At 49.6% G+C, this 22,421-nt stretch overlaps 2 protein-coding genes across 9 annotated transcripts; both read right to left on the reverse strand.

The window, feature by feature from the left end:
• Positions 1-185: 185 nt before the first annotated feature.
• On the reverse strand, positions 186-10,125 carry tmprss15 (transmembrane serine protease 15). 3 transcript variants are annotated; one of them, XM_061802364.1, is made up of 27 exons: positions 9,504-10,125; positions 9,182-9,312; positions 9,043-9,110; positions 7,851-7,987; positions 7,736-7,792; positions 7,516-7,635; positions 7,346-7,436; positions 7,142-7,251; positions 6,259-6,399; positions 6,030-6,179; positions 5,774-5,879; positions 5,546-5,702; positions 4,952-5,093; positions 4,778-4,867; positions 4,530-4,655; positions 3,947-4,090; positions 3,747-3,857; positions 3,540-3,663; positions 2,816-2,911; positions 2,653-2,702; positions 2,524-2,580; positions 2,238-2,382; positions 1,990-2,165; positions 1,512-1,607; positions 1,292-1,431; positions 1,165-1,219; positions 186-1,087 (listed from the first exon to the last, which is right to left on the reverse strand). In XM_061802364.1, exons 1-27 carry the CDS (start codon positions 9,640-9,642, stop codon positions 972-974), a joined length of 3,075 nt encoding a protein of 1,024 aa, XP_061658348.1. In that variant the 5' UTR covers positions 9,643-10,125; the 3' UTR covers positions 186-971. The 3 variants fall into 3 exon arrangements, with proteins under 3 accessions (XP_061658348.1, XP_061658347.1, XP_061658349.1); XM_061802363.1 differs by lacking the exon at positions 9,043-9,110 and having other exon boundaries at positions 9,111-9,312; XM_061802365.1 differs by lacking the exons at positions 186-1,087; positions 1,165-1,219; positions 1,292-1,431; positions 1,512-1,607; positions 9,043-9,110 and having other exon boundaries at positions 1,765-2,165; positions 9,111-9,312.
• A 101-nt stretch (positions 10,126-10,226) lies between these two features.
• On the reverse strand, positions 10,227-21,748 carry csf1rb (colony stimulating factor 1 receptor, b). 6 transcript variants are annotated; one of them, XM_061802360.1, is made up of 22 exons: positions 21,562-21,738; positions 19,534-19,803; positions 19,134-19,442; positions 18,519-18,655; positions 18,292-18,454; positions 17,280-17,622; positions 16,894-17,009; positions 16,714-16,822; positions 16,486-16,643; positions 16,304-16,407; positions 16,067-16,196; positions 15,863-15,964; positions 13,876-13,986; positions 13,664-13,799; positions 13,525-13,586; positions 13,346-13,437; positions 13,148-13,270; positions 12,682-12,793; positions 12,502-12,601; positions 12,305-12,425; positions 12,131-12,224; positions 10,227-11,986 (listed from the first exon to the last, which is right to left on the reverse strand). In XM_061802360.1, the coding sequence occupies exons 1-22, from the start codon at positions 21,608-21,610 to the stop codon at positions 11,925-11,927; spliced, it is 3,003 nt and encodes a 1,000-aa protein (XP_061658344.1). In that variant the 5' UTR covers positions 21,611-21,738; the 3' UTR covers positions 10,227-11,924. The 6 variants fall into 6 exon arrangements, with proteins under 6 accessions (XP_061658344.1, XP_061658342.1, XP_061658343.1 ...); XM_061802358.1 differs by lacking the exon at positions 21,562-21,738 and adding an exon at positions 20,442-20,566; XM_061802359.1 differs by having other exon boundaries at positions 16,304-16,643; positions 21,562-21,748.
• Positions 21,749-22,421: the final 673 nt, after the last annotated feature.

Below are 22,421 nucleotides of genomic sequence, written 5' to 3' on the forward strand. Positions count from 1 at the left end.
GGTCATGTGATGAAATAATAACTTTGTGCACATGGATTGTGCTCTGCGGCCAATCGGAGCAGCTGAAGCTGGGTGATGTCATCAGTCATCCCGGCCTCCGTACGGAGTAAAGCAGTGGGAGGTGGAGGAGCAGGGGGTGGGGGGCAGAAGGGGCAGAAGCAAGAGGAGTAGATGGGGGGGGATTTTTTATTAAAGTTACAGCACTCTGAAATGACCTGCCCATGAAATCTCAATTTAAGACTTATTTTCGTACTCTTTGGCATTTATTTTATTTCAAGTTCACGTTGGCGGTTCTTCCTGCCGCTTGTTTTATCTCCTCTCCTGTTGGAAGCGCGTGTCAGGCGACGTTAACCCAATCAGAGTCTGCCGCTGTTGGGTTCCGGACCGACCAACTGGGACAAGCTCCGAGGTGGACCCCTTCCCCCGGGAGTCTTGGCTCGTGGAGAATTCTGCTCCAGTCGACCCATCCGTGTCCCGAGGCAGATCCGCCGACAGTGTCTCAAATGATGTCTTACTGAACGTCGCGGAGCGCCGTACTGTGCGACAACTGTTGCCAACTCGACATCCTTTCCAGCCCGGTCATCCTGGAAAGGGGGGGGGGGGGGTCTACCATCTGCGGTCCCTTCTCGCGGTGTCTCAAATGGGGTTTTGAGTTTCTGAGGCTCTTTTAGGATTGTGGGTCAAACAAATAAACAGGATTTGACTCGACACGAAGAAGTAGAAATTGCAATAAGAGGAGAAGGAAGAGAAGGTGGATGAAGATGAGTAGGAGGAGGAGGAGGAGAAAGGTGGGTAGAAGGAAAAAGGGGAGGAAGAGGTTGTGGTGGAGGGGTAATGATGTGTGGAAGGAGGAGGGAGGGGTGGCGGATGGAAGATGATAGAGTGAGAAAGAGGTGGTGCTCGAGAGCGAGGAAGACGAGTCAAAGGGAGAACAAGAGGAGGAGCTTGCAGAGGAGGGGAGGAGAAGAATCTCATGATGCGGGCGAGGAGCGTCGCGTTTCCGCGATCCAGGCGACGAAGGCCGACACTCTGGTGTAGACGCCGGGCCGGTCAGGCCGACCGCAACCGATCCCGAAGGACGTGACGCCTGTCGCGGACAATCACACAGGAAGTTGGCACCCAAGCGTCGGTGTCGATAAGGGACGCATTTGAAAAGAAACCGACCAATCAGAGTCCAGCGTCCCTCCTCCTCGCACATGAGCGGACCGCCGGAGTCACCCTGTCGGAAAAAGACGCGATGAACTCTGAACTTTCTCCGGGACGGCCGATCGAGCGAATGGATCGTGATCACCTGACAGGAGTCGATGCCGCCCTGCGGGAAGCCCGCGCAAAGCATGCTGGACGTGATAGCGTACTCGGGCAAAGCGCGTTGGCACCAGGGCCGGTCCACCAGGGGAACCTCGGCCTCCTGCAGGATGTCTGGAAGAGAACCTGGTGCCGAGACAAGTGGGCAAGCAGATCAAGATATCAACGGAGAGATGGGTAGATGTCCGGATATTCGGGTGACTGACCCTCCTCGGCCAGTCGCCCCCATCCGGCGATCCAACATTTCCTCCCTGCTTGGAACTCTTGACCATTTTCAGGTAAACACACTGGCTGGATCAAATCTGCATAACAAACGCACAAGTTCACTAAATAAGTAGTCCGCTTTCTTACCACTCTCACAGGAACAGGAAGTCTACTGTTAGTTACAGGAAGTCCATGGAAAAGAAAGCTGACTACCTCACTACTAATCAAGGAAGAGGACATCAACTTCACCACCATTATGACGGGAAACCGGTAGTATCGAGAAAACCTAGTCCACTTACTTGTATCAGAGAAACAGGATCCTTAAACAGGAACCCGATACCCTAAAACCTTTACAGGAACAGGACGTCTATGGAAAACAATGTCTTCTCCCTCAATATATACCAAGGGAATTAAAAGTCTGCTTCAGCAATATTACCACAGGAACAGGAAGTCGATGTGTGGACTTGTGTGCAGAAATACCAGTGAAGTTGGCGGGGGTGCTGAGGCGCATCATGGCAATGTCGGCCTGTTTGCTGAATCTGTTGTAGTGCACGTTGATGAACACGGCATCGATTTGGAACGAGTTTGCGTCCTCGGCGTGGTTCTGAGCCCTGATACCCAACTTGGCGGACCACCGGCTCAGGGGGCGTTCCTTCCTGTGAAAAGCCCATCAGCCCAGCTGCGGTGGCGTGCCGTCAGACATTTCAGTCATCCGCCGGGCGTCTCACCCGTACACGCAGTGGGCGGCGGTCAGCAGCCAACGGCGACCGAGCAACGTGGCACCGCACACGTGGCGACCATTCCAATGCAGCGACACCACCCACGGCCAGGCCCCTCTGTCTGCGTCCGACCCGCCAACCACTCGGACCTCCCCTAAGTGGAGGAAAAAGTCAAGTCCAAATCTCTTTGGAAATAGCCAAGCATTTTGTCACAGTAAACCAAGAGAAACACAAGTGCAGTATTTGGGAAACAAAGGTGCATTCAAAAATGTTAACTGTGGTTTCCGGGTTTTACCATCTCTGGTTGCTGAGTGGTCCACGGTGTCACGGGCGGCTACACGAGCTCCACAGGCTGAAACACAAAGACAAAACGATGAGACGCGGCGACTGCAGCACGGAGAAATGAATATTGTCAGAAACTCACGCTGGTTGTCACAGCGGAGCGAAATCACACGGTCGTTGACACAACGCTCGCTGAAAAACAACAACTGACTCTTGTGACTCTGCGTCGCGCTCCAGTGTGCATTACGTCAACTCTTCATTTTTTCTACAAAGAGACACTGTCCTCGCACTATGTGCCCTGGTACCTCACGGTGGATTCCAGACTTCCATTACTGGTGACTTTGACACTAGTGAAGGGTGAATCAACTGGTAAGGCTGGCACCAGAGTGGCTTCGCCGGACCTGGTAATGAAAAATGAGCTAAAAGACCATAAAGGGTGTCTGCTTGTATTCTAGATGTTGACAAATAGTTCTTGTATCTCATGTTTTGTCAGGTCAGGTCTGACAAGTGGTTAAACCCATCAGGTACTACAAATATTTTACCTATATCACAGCTACTGAAAGGTAAGGCAGGCCCTATAGTTGGTCTACATGTATCTGAGGTTCTGACTAGTCAGGTCTACAATTGGACGACCTGTATCTCAGACACTGAGGTAGTCTATCTGTATCCCAGGTAGTGGTGGTCTTACAAGTGGTCTACTTGCATCTCAGATAGATTAGTATGCAGTAGTCTACCTCTATCTCGAGCACTGACAAGTCAGGGTCAGGCCTACATCTCAGGTACTGAAGTACAGTAGTCTACCGTATTCTCAGTACTGACTGCTCAGGTCTTATAAGTGCTCGTCCAGTATTACAGGTACTGAGAGGTCAGGAAGGTCCAACAAATTGTCTACCTGTATCCCAGGAACTGATTTTCCAGGTTCCAAGTCCTCTACCTGTATTCCAGGAACTCTCAGGTTATATAGGTCCTCTACGTCATGTCAGGTCCTACAGTTGGGCTAGAGGTATCCCAAATACTGAAGGAGTCTACCTGTATCCCAGGTATTGACAGGTGAAGTGAGACAGGCGCGGCGTCCAGCTGTCTGCACACACGGTGAACCAAAAGGAAGCGATCTGAAACTGGAGACGACTGGAAGAGTTCATCTGCAACACAACTGAAACCACATGTCCAAGTAAAGCATTGAGTATTTAGTATTTGGGACCAAATCCGATTTGACATAATCCAGGCAAACCTCACCACAGTTAGCTTCATCTGAAGCGTCGCCACACTCGACTGTTCCATCACACTGATGGTTTCCTTGGATACAGCTGCCTGTCCGACACTGGAACTGGTCTGCAGGACACGGCTCTGGTTTTTGCACCGAAGGACAAATACAGTTGAGCAGACCTGTCAATTTCATATCTTGGAGGTTGTTGCTTCAGTTTGTCAGAATTTACCTGGAGACCCCAAACTGACCCCGGAGGTAAAGTTGGCATTGAACCCTCGTCCATGGCCAGAACTATCCGTGAAGAACCAGACCGTCACGTGATTGGTTGTTGAAATTAAGTCACGGTCGGGGACACCACTGCCAGTGAGAACGGCTACAAGAAGCAAGTTGACAAAGATTACGCCAAAACTGCCATAAATCAGTTTTGAACAGCGATTCCCCACTTTAGGGTGGCCTGTGAGCTGGAACCTAAGCAAAAAGCTGGATTAGTTGCCAGTCAATATCAGGGCACATATAGACAAAGAATTGAAAAACCATCAGCCAGTGTCGAGGCACATACAAAAACTGGATTGGTTCTCGGTCAATCCCAGGTCATATACCGACAATCAAGCATTCATACTCAATTTTATGATCTTCAAGTAGGCTCACATGTTAACATTTTTTTGTTTTTGTTTTGTGGAAGGAAAAACCGAGGCAAACAGACGAACAACTCCCCACAGAACTGTGAGGCAGACATGCTAAGTAAGCTCTTGTACATTGTTCCGCCCTAGTTACAATGGATTAATATGCAAATATAATGAAAATCAGCTCACCCAGTAAGGTGGAGTTGGGCCCCATCCCGTCGCGGACCTCTACTATGTCGTAGTTATCTTCAATGTCAAAGTCCAAGAAGTGGACTTGGATGTTTCGACCCGGGACAGCGTGGAGCGTCCACAAACCTATGTGAGCAAAAAGTTTCGGTGATTCGATATCGCTTTCATTAACGAGGTGTTGGGTTGGGTTAGGAATCATTCCCATATTTCCTAGGGTGCGATTCCCAACAGAGCCAAGGTGTTCTTACAGCGAGCTCTGTTCCCGTAGGACTGTGGGTAATTTGGCGACTTGAAGGTAGAGTTTGGCTCCCACACGTCGAAAGGACCGCCACAGTCAGCTGAGTGGTCGGAAAAGAGGTGACGGTCAGGTGGTTTTCGTGGGATCTGATAGCGGCCCGGTAGCGTTGGCCGACTTGGTTCACCTGGAATGGTGGGCAGAGGAGTAGGAGTGGGCACCAGGGTGGGTTCAGGGGGGGCGGGTCCACAGGGCTCAGACATCAATGTGATGTCATCCAACGCGATGTCATTCCTCAGCCCACCTCTCTTCAGAGCTTCGAACACAACCTGCGCACACCGGTTGAAACCAGTCAGAGACGTTTTGAGCAGCCTTAAATCTTGCAGCATGACTTCAAAAGGGGTCGGGAATCATTTCAGAATCGGATCTACGACAGATTGTATCACTTGAAATAAGAATTAAAGCCGTTTGAAATCAGAAGGAATATGTTTTCAGATTGACTTCAAAGTTTAAAAACCGTTTGAAAACTATATTTAGCTTTAGATCTCGTCGAGGCTTAAACCAGTCGACAAGCAAGACATTTGAAATTGGTTGGAAAATCTCACAATCAGATTGAAGTCAGTTTGATATTAGGTTTGGCGGTAGAGTGGGCGAGTAGTTCGCACATCTGCCTCACAGTTCTGCAGACCCGGGTTCAATCCGGGCTCCCCCGTTTGGAGTTTGTATGTTCTCCCCGTGCCTACTTGCGAATTCTCCAGTTGAAAACCCGAGCTCAACCCACCTGCGTGTCAACAGTGAAGTTAAGGAGCACTTGTCCGTGGTTCCAGTTGTCGCCATAGTTACCGTCCCTGCGGAACACCACTTTAGGGATGGCACCTGGAGAGGTACCATGCAGCAACACTTGAAAACGGTGGACGTCTTCTCCAAACATATGATACCTTCGGGAACACACAGTTGAGTTCCCGTGTGACAATTGTCAATCATCTCCTCATTAGCATCTTTTGTTTACCAGAAACGCAGGCAAATGGGATGGTCGGGCGGCGTCAGAGGCAGGCTGTAGATTCTGAAGCTCTTCAGCCATTGGCCAGGACTCAGAGGGGTGACCAAGTAGAAACCTGAAGCAGAAAACGTGTGTGATTAGCAGCTATGCTAACACAGTGTGAAAAGGTCGATCCAGGACCTGCTCTACACTTGACTCAAAACCAAATCCAGGACCTTTAAATACCTGTGTGATTAGCACCGATGACAATACAAAGTGATCTCACCAGAAGGGTTTCCCAGAGTGTGGTCTACACTCGGGCCGCTGAGAGGCGGGAATGTGGCCCCTCTGCTCCGAAGCCAGTCGCCGTCGTCATCTTGTTCCTGCCTCCAGAAGCAAAGCCCGCTTTCAAATGTGCACGACAACTTCTTTGAATCTGAAACACAGCAAAGACGTCAACATGTTGATGCAACTTACGTCAAGTCACGCCGGGCGGGACGCGGGGAGTGTCTCACCGGCGAGGCCTGACAGATCGCTGGTACTGAAGGTGGCATTGAATCCTGACACACCATCAAAATTGTCTGTGGAAAACTCAATGGTGGATCGGTTGGTGAGTAGCCATACGGTCCCGGGAGGGGTGTCGCCTGAGAGCTCAGCTACAATTGAAGAGTCAATGGTGGTTAAATAATCAAACCTTATTTTGACCTCTTCCAAGTCCCGATACAGAACAGATCCAGGATCTAAATACAAAAGCTCTGAGCCAAAACTTTGTCCAGTAGTTTATGCTGAACCTGTGCAAGGACCTGACCTACATCAGATCCAAGACCTGATCAAGGACCTAATCCAAGGCCTATCCAAGGCATAATGTAGAACCTGATCAAAGACCGGTATCTGAAAGGGATTCAAGAACCTTTCCAAGGGCTGATCTAGGGACTTGATCCAAGACCTGACCCTGGACCTGATCTTTGATCTGATGCAAGACCTGATCAAGGATCTGATGCAGGAGCTGACTGAAGACCAATACCAGGACCAGATCCAAGCCCTTTGATCTGATCAAGGATCTTACCCAAGACCTGATCTCAGGTCTGATCTAGGACCTGATCCAAGATTGATCTAGACTGTGATTCAGGACCTAATTTAGGACCTGATCAAGGATCTGATGCAGGACCTGACTCAAGACCAATACCAGGACCTGATCCAAGTCCTTTGATCTGATCGAGGATCTTACCCAAGACCTGATCTCAGGTCTGATCTAGGGCCTGATCCAAGACTTGATCTAGACTTTGATTCAGGACCTAATGTAGGATCTCACCCAGGTCCTGATCCAGGACGTCACTCAAGAGCCGATCTTGGATCTGATCGTGGACCTGACACTGACCAGCCGTGGGCCCTCCTGACCTGCCAAATTCTTCTCAGCGCCGACTCCTTCATAAAGTCTGACAATGTCGACGTTCTCTCTGCTTTTGAACTTGTGGAAGTTGACCTGAACCGAAAATCCGCTTTGAACTCTGAAGGCGACAACAAAAACATTTGCAGTTAGCCTTCAGCAATGGGTGGTTGCTGACCTTTCTGGTAAGTATACAAAGTCTGCTTTTTTAGGACCTGATGATCCAGCGGCAGAAGGCGCCGTTTGCGGCCGACGCAAACCATCCCGTCGGCCCCCGCAGTAAGAACTGTCCGTCGCAGGCTGTTGCTGTGGAGAAAGAAGGATGAGGTCGCCGCGGCGAACAACACGCCACTCACGCAAGACGGCCGAAGAGGAGAGCACCGACCGCAGCGGGCGGCGTCTTCGTCGGACGCGTCGGCGCAGTCGTCGACGCCGTCGCACAGGCGGTCCGTCGGGACGCACGTTGACGAGCGGACGCAGGTGACGTGGTAGGGAGGGCACGCGACTAGATGGACGCAGGAAATGTCACGGGGGAGTGACCAGTCGGCGTCAGGTGCATGAAATTCATATTTCACTGTCCAGACGAGAAAAATTGGCTTCCTCACTTGCGGCGGGTGTGGTTGGCGTCAGGTTTGCGATTGTGGTCGCCTCCTGCTGTTTCTCTGTGGAAACGCGTCATCAGGCCCGTGACCTCCGACCTCACGTCTGCCGGGACCTTACCCGTGATGCGGACGCTGCCTCGGTCAACAACCAATCCGCCGCTCTCCTCCAAGCCCGCCTTCATCTGTCGCTCCGCCTCCTCGCCGTTCACCGCTTGTGTGAACCGCAGGTCAAAGGTGACCACGACGCTGCCCTGACTGAGTGAGAACCCCGTCATTCATAATTACCAGATGAGCAATATGTCGCAAAAAAATATATAATTCTCAATGGTCAGCAGTCAATGTGGTTTGTGGTCAACAATCAATAATAGGTGAGGTCAATAATGAGTGGTCAATTATGCAAACAAATGTGAACTCATGAAAAGTAAACTTGCAAAAATCAATATATTAATGTTTTTAGTGATCAATTGTCAATGTGTTGAATAATCACTAGATCAGTAATCAAGGAGTTCTGTGTGATAAATAAGCATTCAATAATCAGTGATCAGTAACCAATAAAAGATTATCAAAAAATGATTATGTCAACAAAAAAATTCTCAATGGTCAGCGGTCAATGTGTTTTGTGGTCAATCAAAGGTGTTCGACAATCAATAAAACTGTAAGTGAGGTCAATAATGAGTGGTCAATAATTGCAAACTAATGTGAAATAATGAAAAGTAAACTTGAAAAAAATCAATAATCAATCTATTCATGTTTTTAGTGATCCATCGTCAATGTGTTGAATAATCACTAGATCAGTAATCAAGGAGTTCTGTGTGATAAGCGTTCAATAATCAGTGATCAGTAACAAATAAACGATAATCAACCACCAATATTTTCAACAATCCACAAATTATCAACCATGAATGTATCGGTAATTGTGTTTACCTATCAGTGATTAATAGTGAATGATTAATAATCGTTAATGTTTAACAACTCATAATCACGATTTCAGATGTCAAATGTCAAGTAGACATATTGACTTGTAAATAATGTTCGATAATCACAGTGTTCCATTAACTATATGTTTAATCGTTTAAAATAAGCAATGTCCATTATCAATAATCAATGTGTTCATGATCAATCATCTGTTTTTATTATTCAATTATCAGGAGTAAATAATTACACACAAAATCAGCCAAGTGTCATTTGTTGTTGATCAATGTTTTCAACATTCAACAATCAGTGTCAAATTACATTTTTAATTCTTGATAATCGCAGCGTGCAAACGATCAATAATGGTGAATAATCACGCGTGCGTGGGCGTCGCTCACGCGAATCCGACGACGTCGCACGCCACAAAGCGCCGTCCGAGCCCGCCGCGCCCGAACGCCTCGCGTACCTGCCGGCCAATCGCAAGTCAGCCTCGGGGGACGGCGGCCCCTCGCCGGTCGCCTCTCGGCGTCCGCTCACCAGCTGCTGGACGTCGAACGCCAGCGACTTGAAGGCGGCGCTGCTCCGGTTCTGCAGATCCCGGCTGAACTCGGCGCCGCGCGCGATCGTCATCACGCCGCTGAGCGCCGCCCCCGCGCCCGCGTCTTCACCTGAAACGCCGGACGTCAATTAAGCGTCAGCGCACGCCCCAAAAACATTTACGATTACCCACAGACGCCGCAAGAGGGTGACAAACGACTACTTTTGCCCAAATGAAACTCCTCAACTCACTTCGAGTTGATAGTTCCCCGACAGCGGGGTGGCGGCGTTATTATTGCGGGTAAATTATTGAGGAGCTCACCGGCTGGCCGGGCGTCCGCCCACATCAGCGCCGTCAGCGCGGCGCAGCACAGCAGCAGCAGCGCGCACAGCGCCACCAGCAGGAGGTTGAGGGAAGAACAAGAATGGCCGCCCGCTCGCATCCTGGACCCGCGGCACATTGACGACCTGACGGATCCGTCGATTGTTCAATTCATTCGTTGCAATCTATTACATTACTATGCATCCATCCATTTTCTTTTGGCGCTTATCCTCACGAGGGTCGCGGGCGGATCGCAGGGCACGTCGAGACGGGCTACAGTCGAACTCCCAATCGCACCTACGGGCAATTTAGAGTCGGTCCAATGAATGTCGCGTGTTTGTGGGAGGAAAGCGGAGTGGCCACCCGGAGAAAAGCCACGCGGAGAACACGCAAACTCCACACATTACGGCGTCGGGATTTGAACCCCGGTCCTCAGAAGTGTGAGGCGGGCATTCTAACCATTTGTGACACCGTGCGGCCTACATCGCAAGGAAAATGAGTAATTAAACCGCGGGCGCTTTCGGATATTTTCCACAATTACAATTTTTGTTATATTTAGCTACAAAGCTCAATATTTTTGTTCATCTCACTTCCTGTTTTGTCAAGTGACGCTTGTGATTGGCTCTCTCTCTGGTCATGTGACGTTCTGCTATAACAAACTTTTTCCAAATATGACTTCCAAGCGCTAGCTTGCGGTGCGACCTATTCGTTTGTTTGATCGACACTTCGACACCAAAGACTTTAATATTTTTTTATTTTAAAAAATGGAACATTCACTTATCGGGTTTTCAAATGAAGCAAAATTGTGAATATTTGTCATAAGGTCAACAGGGTATCATGCTTTCCACATTGTGCAAATATAATGCAAACAACTTCTCATCATGTATTTGTATTTCATTGTGAAATCATCAGTATTTGTGTAAATAATAATAATAATCCGTGGTTTGAATTCATTTCCCCCCCCAAAGAATATCCGAGGGCCGTCGGCGCTTTCGTTCTAAATTAAGAAAAGTCACCAAAGTACAAACAAACATAATTCGTTATATTACTTCCATAAAGTCACTTCAATAGTAAACTACGTAAGGTGAAATTATAACCAATGTTTCCAAAATATGAATATAGAACAAAGCGAATGAGTACATTTGTCAAGTGCAAGTGAAGCACAAATATGAACAAATGAACATGCACAGTAAATGAGCGAATGAATAAACGGAGGAATAAACACACAAATTATGAAATGATTACCTTGAGCTCTTTTCCCGTCCAAACGTTTTGAGCGTTTGAAAACGTTTTCCGGCCTTTTTATAATCGAGCAGCAAACATTGATAACGAGCACATCATGCTAATCACACGCAAATGTTTCCCCCCCTCCCTGCGAGCGCACGTGAAAAAGTCCCGGCGGCAGTAAAAGTGTCAGACGATTTCTGCGTTATTGTTATTAATGTGGTGGAAAAGTACAAGAGGACAACGTGAGCAAACACGTGTCGACTCATAAACGTCCAATTCCGTCCGAAAGACTTTTGATATGGCTGCATCATATTTCATGTATAATATAATATGATAGAGTGGAGTGAACCCGTTTATTGGAGGGGCGGGGACATATTGAGTGACCATAAACAAACAAACAAACAAAAAAATTTTTCTCCATCCACACACACTTTAAACCGCAGGTGTCAAACACAAGGCCCGGGGGGCCAGATGCGGCCCGCCACGTGATTTTTATGTGGCCCGCGAATCCAAATCACGTGGATCGACTCCCGCGATTTTTGTTCTATTGTGAACCGAAATCATATAATACGGGATACATAAGGGAAGCAAACGTATCTTTAAACAGCAAACTGTGTACAATGATGCTATCTTAATGCTAAAACGTAATGCAAAACGCCAAAGGCTGGCCGACAGAAATTAGGATCGATTTTGTGGTTGTTCTAAACCTTTTAAGTGACTTCTCCTTTAACACAGAGCACCGACACATACAAGAAGAGCTTACGGCAATGCTCACAAGTAGTGTATATATTTGCTCTGCTTAGTAGGGGGCCTTCCCTTCCTCTTCTTCTTGCTCTTAATGACAACCCATTTGCATTGAGTACAGTGCACTGCAGTGCTCTCGGCATGTTGTGGCAGAAGGTGGTACTACACCAAAAGGGCAACTCTAAAATGGAACCTGCGGGTATGCTGTAAAAACATCCATCCATCCATTTTCTTAGCCGCTTATCCTCACAAGGGTCGCGGGGAGTGCTGGAGCTTACCCAAGGAGACAGACGACAGCGGCACTCACGCCGAGGGCCAATTTAGAGTGGGGCAGGCTCCAGAACTCCCTCGTGAGGATATGCGGCTAAGAAAATGAACGGATGGTGGGAGACGGTGTGGGAGATCAACTGACAACGACGAAAGAAAGTCAAAGCCGATTGGAGGAGAGCATCAGGAAAGCTGGTAGATGTTTTTGCTCATCTTTATTGAGTCCTCGTCTTCCTCGCCGCCACCTGAAGCAGAAAGGACACAATCAGGTTTTCGGGGCGGATTCAAGACCCAGACGGGGACTCCGTTAGGGACAAAAGTCAAGACGCACTCAGAGAGATTCAAGACCGCTTCGAGACAGAATTTTCAAGTCGGAGGAAGCAGGTCACCTTGCTCCTCCTCCTTCAGCGAGTCTTCGCCCATGCCCTCCTCTTCCTCGCTGGCTTGGTCTTCTTCGCGCTCGTCGATGTTTTTGTACGTCGGCTTGAGCGACAAAGAAAACGCTTGAGCGCTAGGACCGCCGATCGACGCGGCGGCCGGCGGTCCGAGCCCCCGCCCCCCACCTGCTCGCCGGGAGTCGCCTTGTCGGCCGACGAGAGGAGCCTTTCCATCAGCCGGGCGATCGTCCTGAACGTGGGCCTGTCCGTCGGCTCCAGGCGCCAACACGACGTCATCAGCTGGTACCTGAAAAAAAAACGGGGGGGGGGGGGGGTCGTCGGTCCGCGATCAACTGCCAGTCTGACATTTCGGGGGAACTCACATTTGCGGCGGCGCAAAGTCGGGCCGCTCCATGTGGTGGCCGTCTTTGATCATCTTGTAGAATTTGGTGTCCACCGCCACGTTGGGGTAAGGGCTCTTTCCTGAAGGGGTCAGAGGTCACGCGGGAGGTCACGCGAGGTCACGTCACCTGCGTGTTTTGCGGAGCGCTCGCCGCGGTTACCGAGGGAGAAGATTTCCCACAGCAAGACGCCGTAGGACCAAACGTCGCTCTGCACCGTGTACAAGCACTGGAAGATGCTCTCGGGGGACATCCACTTCACCGGCAGACGCGCCTGACAAAATAAAGCGGCCCGTCAAAGTGAAAGAAGAAAACGCCGCAGAGGGACTTGAATGTCAAAGATGTCAGGAAGCTCCGTGTCGTAGCGAACGACAACATAGAGCGAACTGCCCAAGGAAAACACGGCAGGAAGTCGCGGGGCCGAGTGCAATGCAGCATGATGTAAAAATAAAAGACGACAGGAAACTCCCCGTCAAAATAAAAGTCATGGACAAACCTGTCATCTGCAGTAGTGGATGAGGAGCTTGGTAGTAGTCGTTGTGTTATAATGTAGTAATAATTGTGTAGTTGCTGCACGCTTATTGTGTAGGTGAAGTCGGGTTGTGCAGTCGCGCACGCGTGTACTCACATTTCCTTGTACGATGTAGTTGTCGTCGTTGCGGATGTCCCTCGCCAAGCCAAAGTCGCAGATCTTGGCAACGTGGCGGTCGGTCAGCAACACGTTCCTCGCCGCCACGTCTCTGTGGATACACTGAGACGCACGCACACAATCAATGGCCACATTTGCCGCGACGGAGTGCGTGTGCGTGTACGTGTGTGTTGTTACGTTTCGTGTCGACAAAAAGTCCAAACCCTGAGCCACCTGGTACGAAAACCTCATCAGGTCGCTCACGAGCAAACGGGCACTCCGCTGTGTACCTGAAGGGCAGACGCAGATAAAGACTCGAGCGCCATTGTGCGCTTGTTTGAAATGTGTGTGTGTGTGTGTGTGTGTGCGTAAAATACCTGCATGTGAAAGCATCGGTTGCATTTCTTGATATTCGGAACAACACGAGATCCCGCTGTCACTGCAACGCCCACGCGCGAAATTATTGCGACGTGGGTGCAACATTTGTGAAACTGGCACAAGAAGAAGTCGCCTGACCTCCTGATCCTGACGTTGGAATACTTGGCGTCGTGCTCCGGCTCCAACATGGCCGCCACCCAGCGGTGGGCGTGCTCGCGCAGGAAGTTGAGCAGGTCGCCGTGGAAACAGTACTCGGTGATCATCAGCACGGGCCCTGCGAGTTTGACGGAAGTCAAGTTGGCACGTTTTCGAGTGGGGAGGGGTCAAGTTGGAAAGCGGAGTCGCGAGACCTCCTCGGGTGCAGGCCCCCAGCAGGTTGACGATGTTGTCGTGGTAACCGAGATGGCTGAGGATCTTCAGCTCGCACATCAGCGCCTCTCGCTCCTCCGAGTGAGCGCTCGCTGCGCACAAAACAGCGGGTCGGGGTGTAGTACTTTACAGTACAGTACAGTAGTTGCGTAGTAGTGTGTGGTAGCTGCGTACTGTTTGTGTAGTCGTTGTGAAGGCAAGTACAAGTGTTGTGGTCGTGTCGTATCTGTTGTGTATTTGCGTAGTAGTTGTACAGTTGTTACGTCATCGTGTAGTGGTGCTTGTAGTGTGTGGTAGCTGCGTACTATTTGTGTAGTAGTTGTTAAGTTGTGAACAGTAGTAGAAGTGTTGTGGTCGTGCAGAATCTGTTGTGTATTCACGTAGTAGTTGTACAGTAGTGTAGTGGTGGTAGTCGTGTGTGTGAGCTGCATATTATTTGTGTAGTAGTTGTGAAGGCTAGTAGAAGTGTTGTGGTTGTGTAGTATCTGTTGTATATTCACGTAGTAGTTGTACAGTAGTTGCGTAGCAATGTAGTGGTGGGAGTAGTGTCTGTTAGCTGCGTACTATTTGTGTAGTAATTGTTAAGTTGTGAACGGTTGTAGAAGTGTTGTGGTCTTGTAGTATCTGTTGTGTATTTGCGTAGTAGTTTTACAGTAGTTGCGTAGTAGTATGTGGTAGCTGCGTACTGTTTGTCTGTTTGTGTAGTCGTTGTGAAGGCAAGTACAAGTGTTGTGGTCGTGTCGTATCTGTTGTGTATTTGCGTAGTAGTTGTACAGTTGTTGCGTAGTCGTGTAGTGGTGCTTGTAGTGTGTGGTAGCTGCGTACTATTTGTGTAGTAGTTGTTAAGTTGTGAACAGTAGTAGAAGTGTTGTGGTCGTGCAGAATCTGTTGTGTATTCACGTAGTAGTTGTACAGTAGTGTAGTGGTGGTAGTCGTGTGTGTGAGCTGCATATTATTTGTGTAGTAGTTGTGAAGGCTAGTAGAAGTGTTGTGGTTGTGTAGTATCTGTTGTATATTCACGTAGTAGTTGTACAGTAGTTGCGTAGCAATGTAGTGGTGGGAGTAGTGTCTGTTAGCTGCGTACTATTTGTGTAGTAATTGTTAAGTTGTGAACGGTTGTAGAAGTGTTGTGGTCTTGTAGTATCTGTTGTGTATTTGCGTAGTAGTTTTACAGTAGTTGCGTAGTAGTATGTGGTAGCTGCGTACTGTTTGTCTGTTTGTGTAGTCGTTGTGAAGGCAAGTACAAGTGTTGTGGTCGTGTCGTATCTGTTGTGTATTTGCGTAGTAGTTGTACAGTTGTTGCGTAGTCGTGTAGTGGTGCTTGTAGTGTGTGGTAGCTGCGTACTATTTGTGTAGTAGTTGTTAAGTTGTGAACAGTAGTAGAAGTGTTGTGGTCGTGCAGAATCTCTTGTGTATTCACGTAGTAGTTGTACAGTAGTGTAGTGGTGGTAGTCGTGTGTGTGAGCTGCATATTATTTGTGTAGTAGTTGTGAAGGCTAGTAGAAGTGTTGTGGTTGTGTAGTATCTGTTGTATATTCACGTAGTAGTTGTACAGTAGTTGCGTAGCAATGTAGTGGTGGGAGTAGTGTCTGTTAGCTGCATACTATTTGTGTAGTAGTTGTTAAGTTGTGAACGGTTGTAGAAGTGTTGTGGTCTTGTTGTATCTGTTGTGTATTTGCGTAGTAGTTTTACAGTAGTTGCGTAGTAGTAGGTGGTAGCTGCGTACTGTTTGTGTAGTCGTTGTGAAGGCAAGTACAAGTGTTGTGGTCGTGTCGTATCTGTTGTGTATTTGCGTAGTAGTTGTACAGTTGTTGCGTAGTCGTGTAGGGGTGCTTGTAGTGTGTGGTAGCTGCGTACTATTTGTGTAGTACTTGTTAAGTTGTCATGGACTATTTGTGTGGTAGTTGACTACAATTTGTGAAGAGAAGTAGAAGTGTTGTGGTCGTTTAGTATTTGTTGCGGTTTTACGTTTCAGCATTTTGACAGCGACGCGGGTCTCGTCCTGGCTGCCGAGACCGTAGGCCGTGGCCTCCACGACCTTCCCGAAAGCGCCGGATCCCAAAACGCCACCTGAGGGAGATTGCGCGCGAGACGGGGGTCAAGGGGTCAGCGGCGGCCTCATTCCGGAGCCCGGGTCAAAGAGGTGACGGACGGACGGAGGTCAAAGGTTACCGAGGCGCAGCTTGTCTCGGGGAAACTCCCACTTGAGGTTGTTGTAAGGCAGGAGGCTGGGGTCCACGAAGGTGTAATTGTTTCCGTGGCAACTCTCCACGATCTTCCAACGGATTTCATACTTTGGTCGCTGAGAAAAAACAAAAAAAAATGACGTTGATGGAGATGATGACAGCAAAGAGCAAAGCAGAAAGAGACGTGTCCGGGTGCAGACGGACGTAACCGCGGCCCACTAACCCGCTTGATCCTGAAGATGAGGAAGACGATGAGCAGGAGCAGGAAGACCACCCCCGCCGAGGCAGCCGCCAGCGGCGCCGTCAGCACGCTTCCACCAGCGGAACCTGAAAAAACAAGAACATCATTTGAACCAACGCCTGTGAACACGTCGAACGGAAATTGTTTGATTCTGAAGCCCTCACGAAGGAAGAAGACATCCTGCGAGCGTCCCACGCTGTTGACGGACACGCACTCGATGGTGATGTCATCGGCCGAGGCCCGCGGAAGGGCCAGGTGTTTCTTCAGCCCCTCCCCCTCCCGGGCGGTCCCATCGAGCCGATCGGCCGAGGCGTCGCCGCACCTGCTCGGGGGGAAGTCCGAGTGACGCGTACTCGCCGGACAAAGAGCGGAAGACCGAAGACCGTACGTACGTGTTGACGAGGCCGCTGCACTGCGACCACCAGAGGGTGGGCGGCGGGAAACCCGAGCCGCTGCACGTCAGGGTGTCGTTCTCCACCGTGATGACACCGGTCGGAGCGCCTGCGTCGCGTGAGAGAAAGCGGCAGGATCGATAGCGTGTTCGAGGACGAGGAGGGTGAAAAGTTGCTTACGCAGAACTCGCAGGTCAAAGTTGAAGGAGCCACGGAAGACGGCATTAGCGTAGCGGAGGGCGTAGCGGCCTTTCTCCTCGTCGCGCACGTGACGCAGCAACAGGCTCGCTTGCGACCTGCGAATGGAAGTTTTTTTGAAATTGTTTATAATTAGGAGGAGTAATCTCTAGTTCGTAGTGCGCCACTCTGTGAGAAAGCGTCACAGCTAGTCGCATATAAGAGCGGACAGGACAGGGTTAGCGAGCCAGGTAGTGCCACACCACGTGAAGAAGAGACGCAACAAGTAGCCAATGGGACAGCACGGATGGGTCAGGCGTAGTGTGCCAAGCGGCGCCACAAGATGGAGGTGCTGAAGAGTGCCAAAAGCCTAACGAGCTCACGCCAACCTGTAACCATTAGCCGTGTAGCTCTGCGCGCGCGCCGCGCTGTCGTTCTCGGATGACGGCACGGTCCACTCCAGGCTCTTGATTGGTGGATACGCTTCCATGGCGACAGTCAACGTAACGTCGCCACCCTCGAGCACGTCCACCGTGCTGCCGCTGTCGCTAACCGGGTCACCCTTCGTCGCGTCCACGCTAACGTTAGCTAGCACTTCCCATTTGTCCATCACCGACTTGTCGCTAGCGTTAGCAAGCGGACGTCCGAAGGGCTCCGTGCCGCTTGTGCTCACGTCAGTGCCGTTTCGAGTGCGAGTGCGGCGCCGGAGGCGAGCAGTCAGAAAGGGAGCATCTGCCGGAGAGAACACGCCACAAACTCATGACGGACTCGGATTACGCGAGCAGATCCACCAAGATGTAAGCCTCTGATATTGGGGACGTGAACTTGTCGAGGTGACTGAGCAAGCTTGAAAGACTTGATTGAATTTTTGCCAAAGCAACTCGGGTCTTGCTTGAAAGTTGGAGATCATGACTTAAGAGTTACATGTGATCAAGGCATGACACACACACTGATTTTTCATATCTTTAGAGATTCTTTGTGGGTGACAGACACATAAAGATCCCCCAAAAATCTGGCATGTAACAGTTTGGATGATATTGTCTGCGCTGTGCTACGATAATCGCAACACAGACTAACACAGGCCTAAAGTTCCGCTACCAATGTTGAAATCTCGCGTGATCACATGTGATCCTTTAAAAACAACGAGACCTCACTGTATGCCTCGATCTTTCCCGAGTGTTGCGCTAGTGAACGGAGGCGCTAGTGGTGCAGATGAATACTTCTTGGCATCTGAGGAATCTCTTTTTATAAACCTTTGATTGGGTGACTTCTATTTCGCACTACAATCAACCAGGTCGTGACTCGGGGAGTTGCTGACTTTTACCACACGCAAAGAGTTTTGGTCGCAAATATTGAACACGTAATCGGGAAGGGGGAAAGCAACCTCTGCCGACTCCTCACCTAAGACGCGTAGCCGGATTGTCGCCGCGGCGTCGCCGGCCTCGTTGCGCGCCGTACACGTGTACTGCCCGCCGTGCTGCTCGCTGACAGCGCCGACGATCAGCGTGCTGTTCATGTAAGTTCGGCTGCTGGTATGGCGAATGGTCTGCGTCACATTTGGTGCCTGCAGGAGAGAACGTTGGTCGAATGGCCGGGAAGATCTAACAACATTAAAGAGCAAGTCTCACCTCTACGTCAGGGTGCATCCAGGAGACTTTGTAGATCAGGGAGGGGTTACTGGTCATGCACGTCACTGCAAAAGGTTCTCCGACCACGCGGAAAAAATCAGTCTGATCCACGGAAACCTGAGGGGGACGACGCTGCCCTAAACACAGACGGACCCGTATAAACAGGACTAATAAATGACAGACGTTTCAGATTTCAAGTTGTTTCTTTCATAGCGCAAAAGCACACCGAGGTGCTCCGATGCACTTCCCGATGTTAGAAACAAGGACAATCTACGAAAATAATATGGAACCATCACAAGAAAGAACTGGAGATAGGATGAAATGTGAGCCTGAAGCTGAGATCGTGAGGTGGGCGCAGTTACTGAGACCTTCATTCCAAGTCCAAAGGTTTTGTGAAGGGATACGTTTGGAGTCTAGTTTTAAACAGATGGCTTGGAACGACGGAAGGAGTGCGAGAAGAGAACGCCCTCCTTCCTGTGAACTCGGGTGAACAGTGGACTGGAGAGAGACAACCAAGAGCGTAAGATGGGTACAGGTGTGAGAGAAAAACAGATTGGTTAGAGAGAACCCTACAGACAGACAGACAGGCAGGTGAGGGTTAGACGGGCTCATTACGTGGCATGACGATGAGGTGTAGCGTGTTGGACGTGACACGTGTCTTGTTTTTCCAACCGGTGCAGACGTAGCGTCCGTTGAACTTCCTGTCCACTTTGTGTATGACGACTCCTTGGTGAGGATCCACGCTGACATTCATGCCCTGGGGAAGGCCCTGCCCTGCCCCTGTGGCCTGGTTTCCCACCGATACGAGGGTTAGGTTGGTAACGGACGGGTCGGTCAGCAGGCACCGGAACAGGAAATCGTCCCCCTGCCAGACGCTGGGGGTAGAGTAAGGCGTGACAAAGACACTAGTCGGGTCCGACGTGTCTGAGGGATAATCAACAAGGGAAGTGACATCATCTACGGTGTGATCCACAAGGGAAGTGACATCGTCTGAGGAACCATCAGTGGAACTCACCTTTGACGTACAGGTGCACCGAGGTGTGTAGGTGTTCCAGACTGCTGTTGGTGTACGTGCACCGGTATGTTCCCGTGTGCCTAGGTTTGGCGCTCTCGACCTCCAGTACGCCGGGGCGCACCTTGGACGCAGAAAAGAACGCCGTGCTTGACCACTGCAACGATGTATTGCCATGACAACTGAGGATGAAGGCGGAGCCGGCGGTCAAAACCACATCTGATCGGTTCTGGAGCGTGTCGGAATTCAGGTGAATGACCGGAGGAGGAAAATCTGGAAGACAAACCCATCAACTGAAGAGTTTCTGCTAGGACGAAGGGCAAAGTTTACAAGATGGTGGTGAGGGCAGCTATGATGGATGGATTAGAGACAACAGGAAGGAGAGCAAATGAAGATGTTCAGTTTCCCTGCAGGAGTCGGGGCGGAACATTAGGATTAGAAACAAGCCTGCCAAGATTAGACGTTTTAGAGAGAACAGACCTGGGTGTTTTGGATAGGTCCGGAGGAGAAAGAGTTGAAATATCGGTAGAATGTCATGTTCCTGCCGGTCCAGCCCTGGCTGGGCGGGTCCCAGCGTACTGGCGCTGATTAGGAGGCGCACACCTGCGCCTCATCCTCGTTGAGTAACCCCTGTATTTATAGGACCCAGGGGACGACTGGTCTTCTCCAGATCGTTGCAACTCATGCCACGTTCCTGCACTCCCGTATCCTTGACCGTGAACCCTGGTGTACCGACCTCCGCCTGTCCAACCGACTCCGTAAGCTCTTTGATAGTCCTGCCTTCTCTGATCGAGCTCCCCTGCCTGCCCGCGGACCTGCCATCTACGCCCGACGTCCTGATTACCGCTGCCCCACTTGACTTTCTGACTGATCCCGGACTTTGGACCGAATAAACAATTTTCCCGAACTACCTTTGCGTCTCCGGAGTCCTGCATTTGGGTCCTCCATGCGTACCGATGGGCGACGAGGACGGAGCTTCCTGGCGAGCGAGCAAGAGGAAGACCCAAGAGCAGGTTGACCAAACGTTGTCTGGGAAGGAAACATTTGGAAAATGCAGGAGAGAGCGTGACATGGACAAGCAGGATCAGCTGCGGCTCCCCCGTACGGGACAAGCCCAACGCAAAAAGAAGATCTCGAATCATCTCTCACAGCAGACTGGTTGGGAATCAGTATTGCGCTTGCACGGGAGTCAAACCCAAATGACTTGAGCAGAGAGGCGGGGGAATCTACCCAGGACTGGTTGCTTCAGTGGTTTTTTTGCGGGTACTGAAGCAAACATCCATACGCCTCGCAGGGAAACCACAACCTAGATTGGAACCTCCGACCTCAGAAGTGTGCGGTGGATCTTCTAACAACTCCACCACTGTGCTGCCCTCCACTGTACAAGGAACTTAAGCATATAATTTGAAGGTCTTTATTCTTGCAGATGATTCAGGAAGTTTACTTTGAAGGAGAATAAGAGATTTTCTCCACATGACGGTTGAATTTCACAAGATGGGCAGAAAAACAGAAGTGAAACTTTTTACTTTAACGTCTGTCAGCAGTTTGGAAGCAAAATGTGTGCATCTGGAAAAGAACTTAAAAAAAGAGGAAGAAAAGCTGCTGTCCTTATCAGGATCAGGAAAGAAATTGAGCAGTTGTCAAGATCCAATTCTAAACAGATCTACAAAATATAGATTTTCTCCAGGTAGCCGGGAACCCACCTAGGCACGAACCACCGGTGTGACAAACGCCAGGTAGCTCCGCCTACACACCGTCAATCAGTGGACTGTTTGTCACGGAACCCGCTTGTCTCCAAATGCGGGTTTATTCACAATATTTCATCAATACTTTATTTAGTTTGACAGGCTTGCATGAACACGCAACTGGACAGTAAAAAAATTTAATTAACGTGACCAAATCCAAAGTTGTTGTTTTTTGTTTTTTTTTTGCCTTAAGCACAAGTTCCTCTTTCCACTAAATAGCATTAATAGCTACTGATGACTCTTATAGTCCCTGACATATTAATCATATCTATTTTTGTCTTCTTACCTTCAGCAGAGATGATTGACAGCAGGACCAAAAGCAGCAACATCTTCATCTTGGTCTTCTCCTTGTTCAGAATAACTGACACTCGAGCATCTCTCCAACTTCCTGATAGTCGCTCACTGGGTCAGCCCACCTCGTCGGCCCCCGGCCTAACTCGCCGAGCTCCCTCGCCCCTTCTTCCAGGGTCTCAGACATCCGACAGCCCGAGACCCTCAACGGGGTCGGCGCTCTGGCAGTCGCAGACGTCGCACGATCTAAAGCCTTCTATGGTCTCAGACCTGCAAATAAAGTCAGACCTCCAATAGTCTCAGACCACAGACAATGACTTCAGACATCCAATAATCTCAGATAGCCAATGATGTCAAATGTCCAAGAGTCTCAGAACTTCAATGGGCCCATACCATCAACAGTCTTAGACCATCAATGTCTTGGATGTCCAACAATATTAGACCTCAACCAGTCTCAAACCTTCTTTGGCCCTGGACCTCCGACGGCCTCAGATATCAAAAATGTCAGACCATAGAGACCTAAATCAGACTGTCAAAACAGTCTCAGAATTCTAACAGTTTTTTTTTTCAGAATCAGAATCAGCTCTATTGGCCAAGTGTGTAAGAACAGACAAGGAATATTTCACCAGCAGTCGGTGCTGCCCTGGTACGACATTCAGAACAAACAACAAACTAGAACAAAGAACAAGAGACATTTCCGTTCATAGGAACTATTCCTTATAAGAGTCGCAGATGTGCAAGATGTAAATTCTTCTTCATTTAGACCTGGTAAGAGATAAGAGTGTGTAAACGTCCCACATTTGTCCCAGATATTCAACAGTCACCCCAGACCGCCAGTGGCCTCAGACTCACAAT

The sequence above is a fragment of the Syngnathoides biaculeatus genome, chromosome 18 (assembly GCF_019802595.1).
Source record: "Syngnathoides biaculeatus isolate LvHL_M chromosome 18, ASM1980259v1, whole genome shotgun sequence".
In the NCBI taxonomy this organism is placed as follows: Eukaryota; Metazoa; Chordata; class Actinopteri; order Syngnathiformes; family Syngnathidae; genus Syngnathoides; species Syngnathoides biaculeatus.

Bases quoted from the DNA above. Each gene is read 5' to 3' on its own strand.
- tmprss15 (XM_061802363.1), bottom strand. From the start codon at position 9,642: ATGTGCCGCGGGTCCAGGATGCGAGCGGGCGGCCATTCTTGTTCTTCC. The intron at 7,252-7,345 runs GTCCTAAAAAAG...TGTCGCCTTCAG, and splicing joins TTCTGCCGCTGGATCATCAG to AGTTCAAAGCGGATTTTCGG. The intron at 5,094-5,545 runs GTGGGTTGAGCT...CGGTGTGCGCAG, and splicing joins ACTTCACTGTTGACACGCAG to GTTGTGTTCGAAGCTCTGAA.
- csf1rb (XM_061802359.1), bottom strand. From the start codon at position 21,610: ATGAAGATGTTGCTGCTTTTGGTCCTGCTGTCAATCATCTCTGCTGAA. The intron at 16,644-16,713 runs GTACGTACGGTC...CCCCCCGAGCAG, and splicing joins TGCAGCGGCCTCGTCAACAC to GTGCGGCGACGCCTCGGCCG. The intron at 13,438-13,524 runs GTATTTTACGCA...TCTGCCCTTCAG, and splicing joins ACCGATGCTTTCACATGCAG to GTACACAGCGGAGTGCCCGT.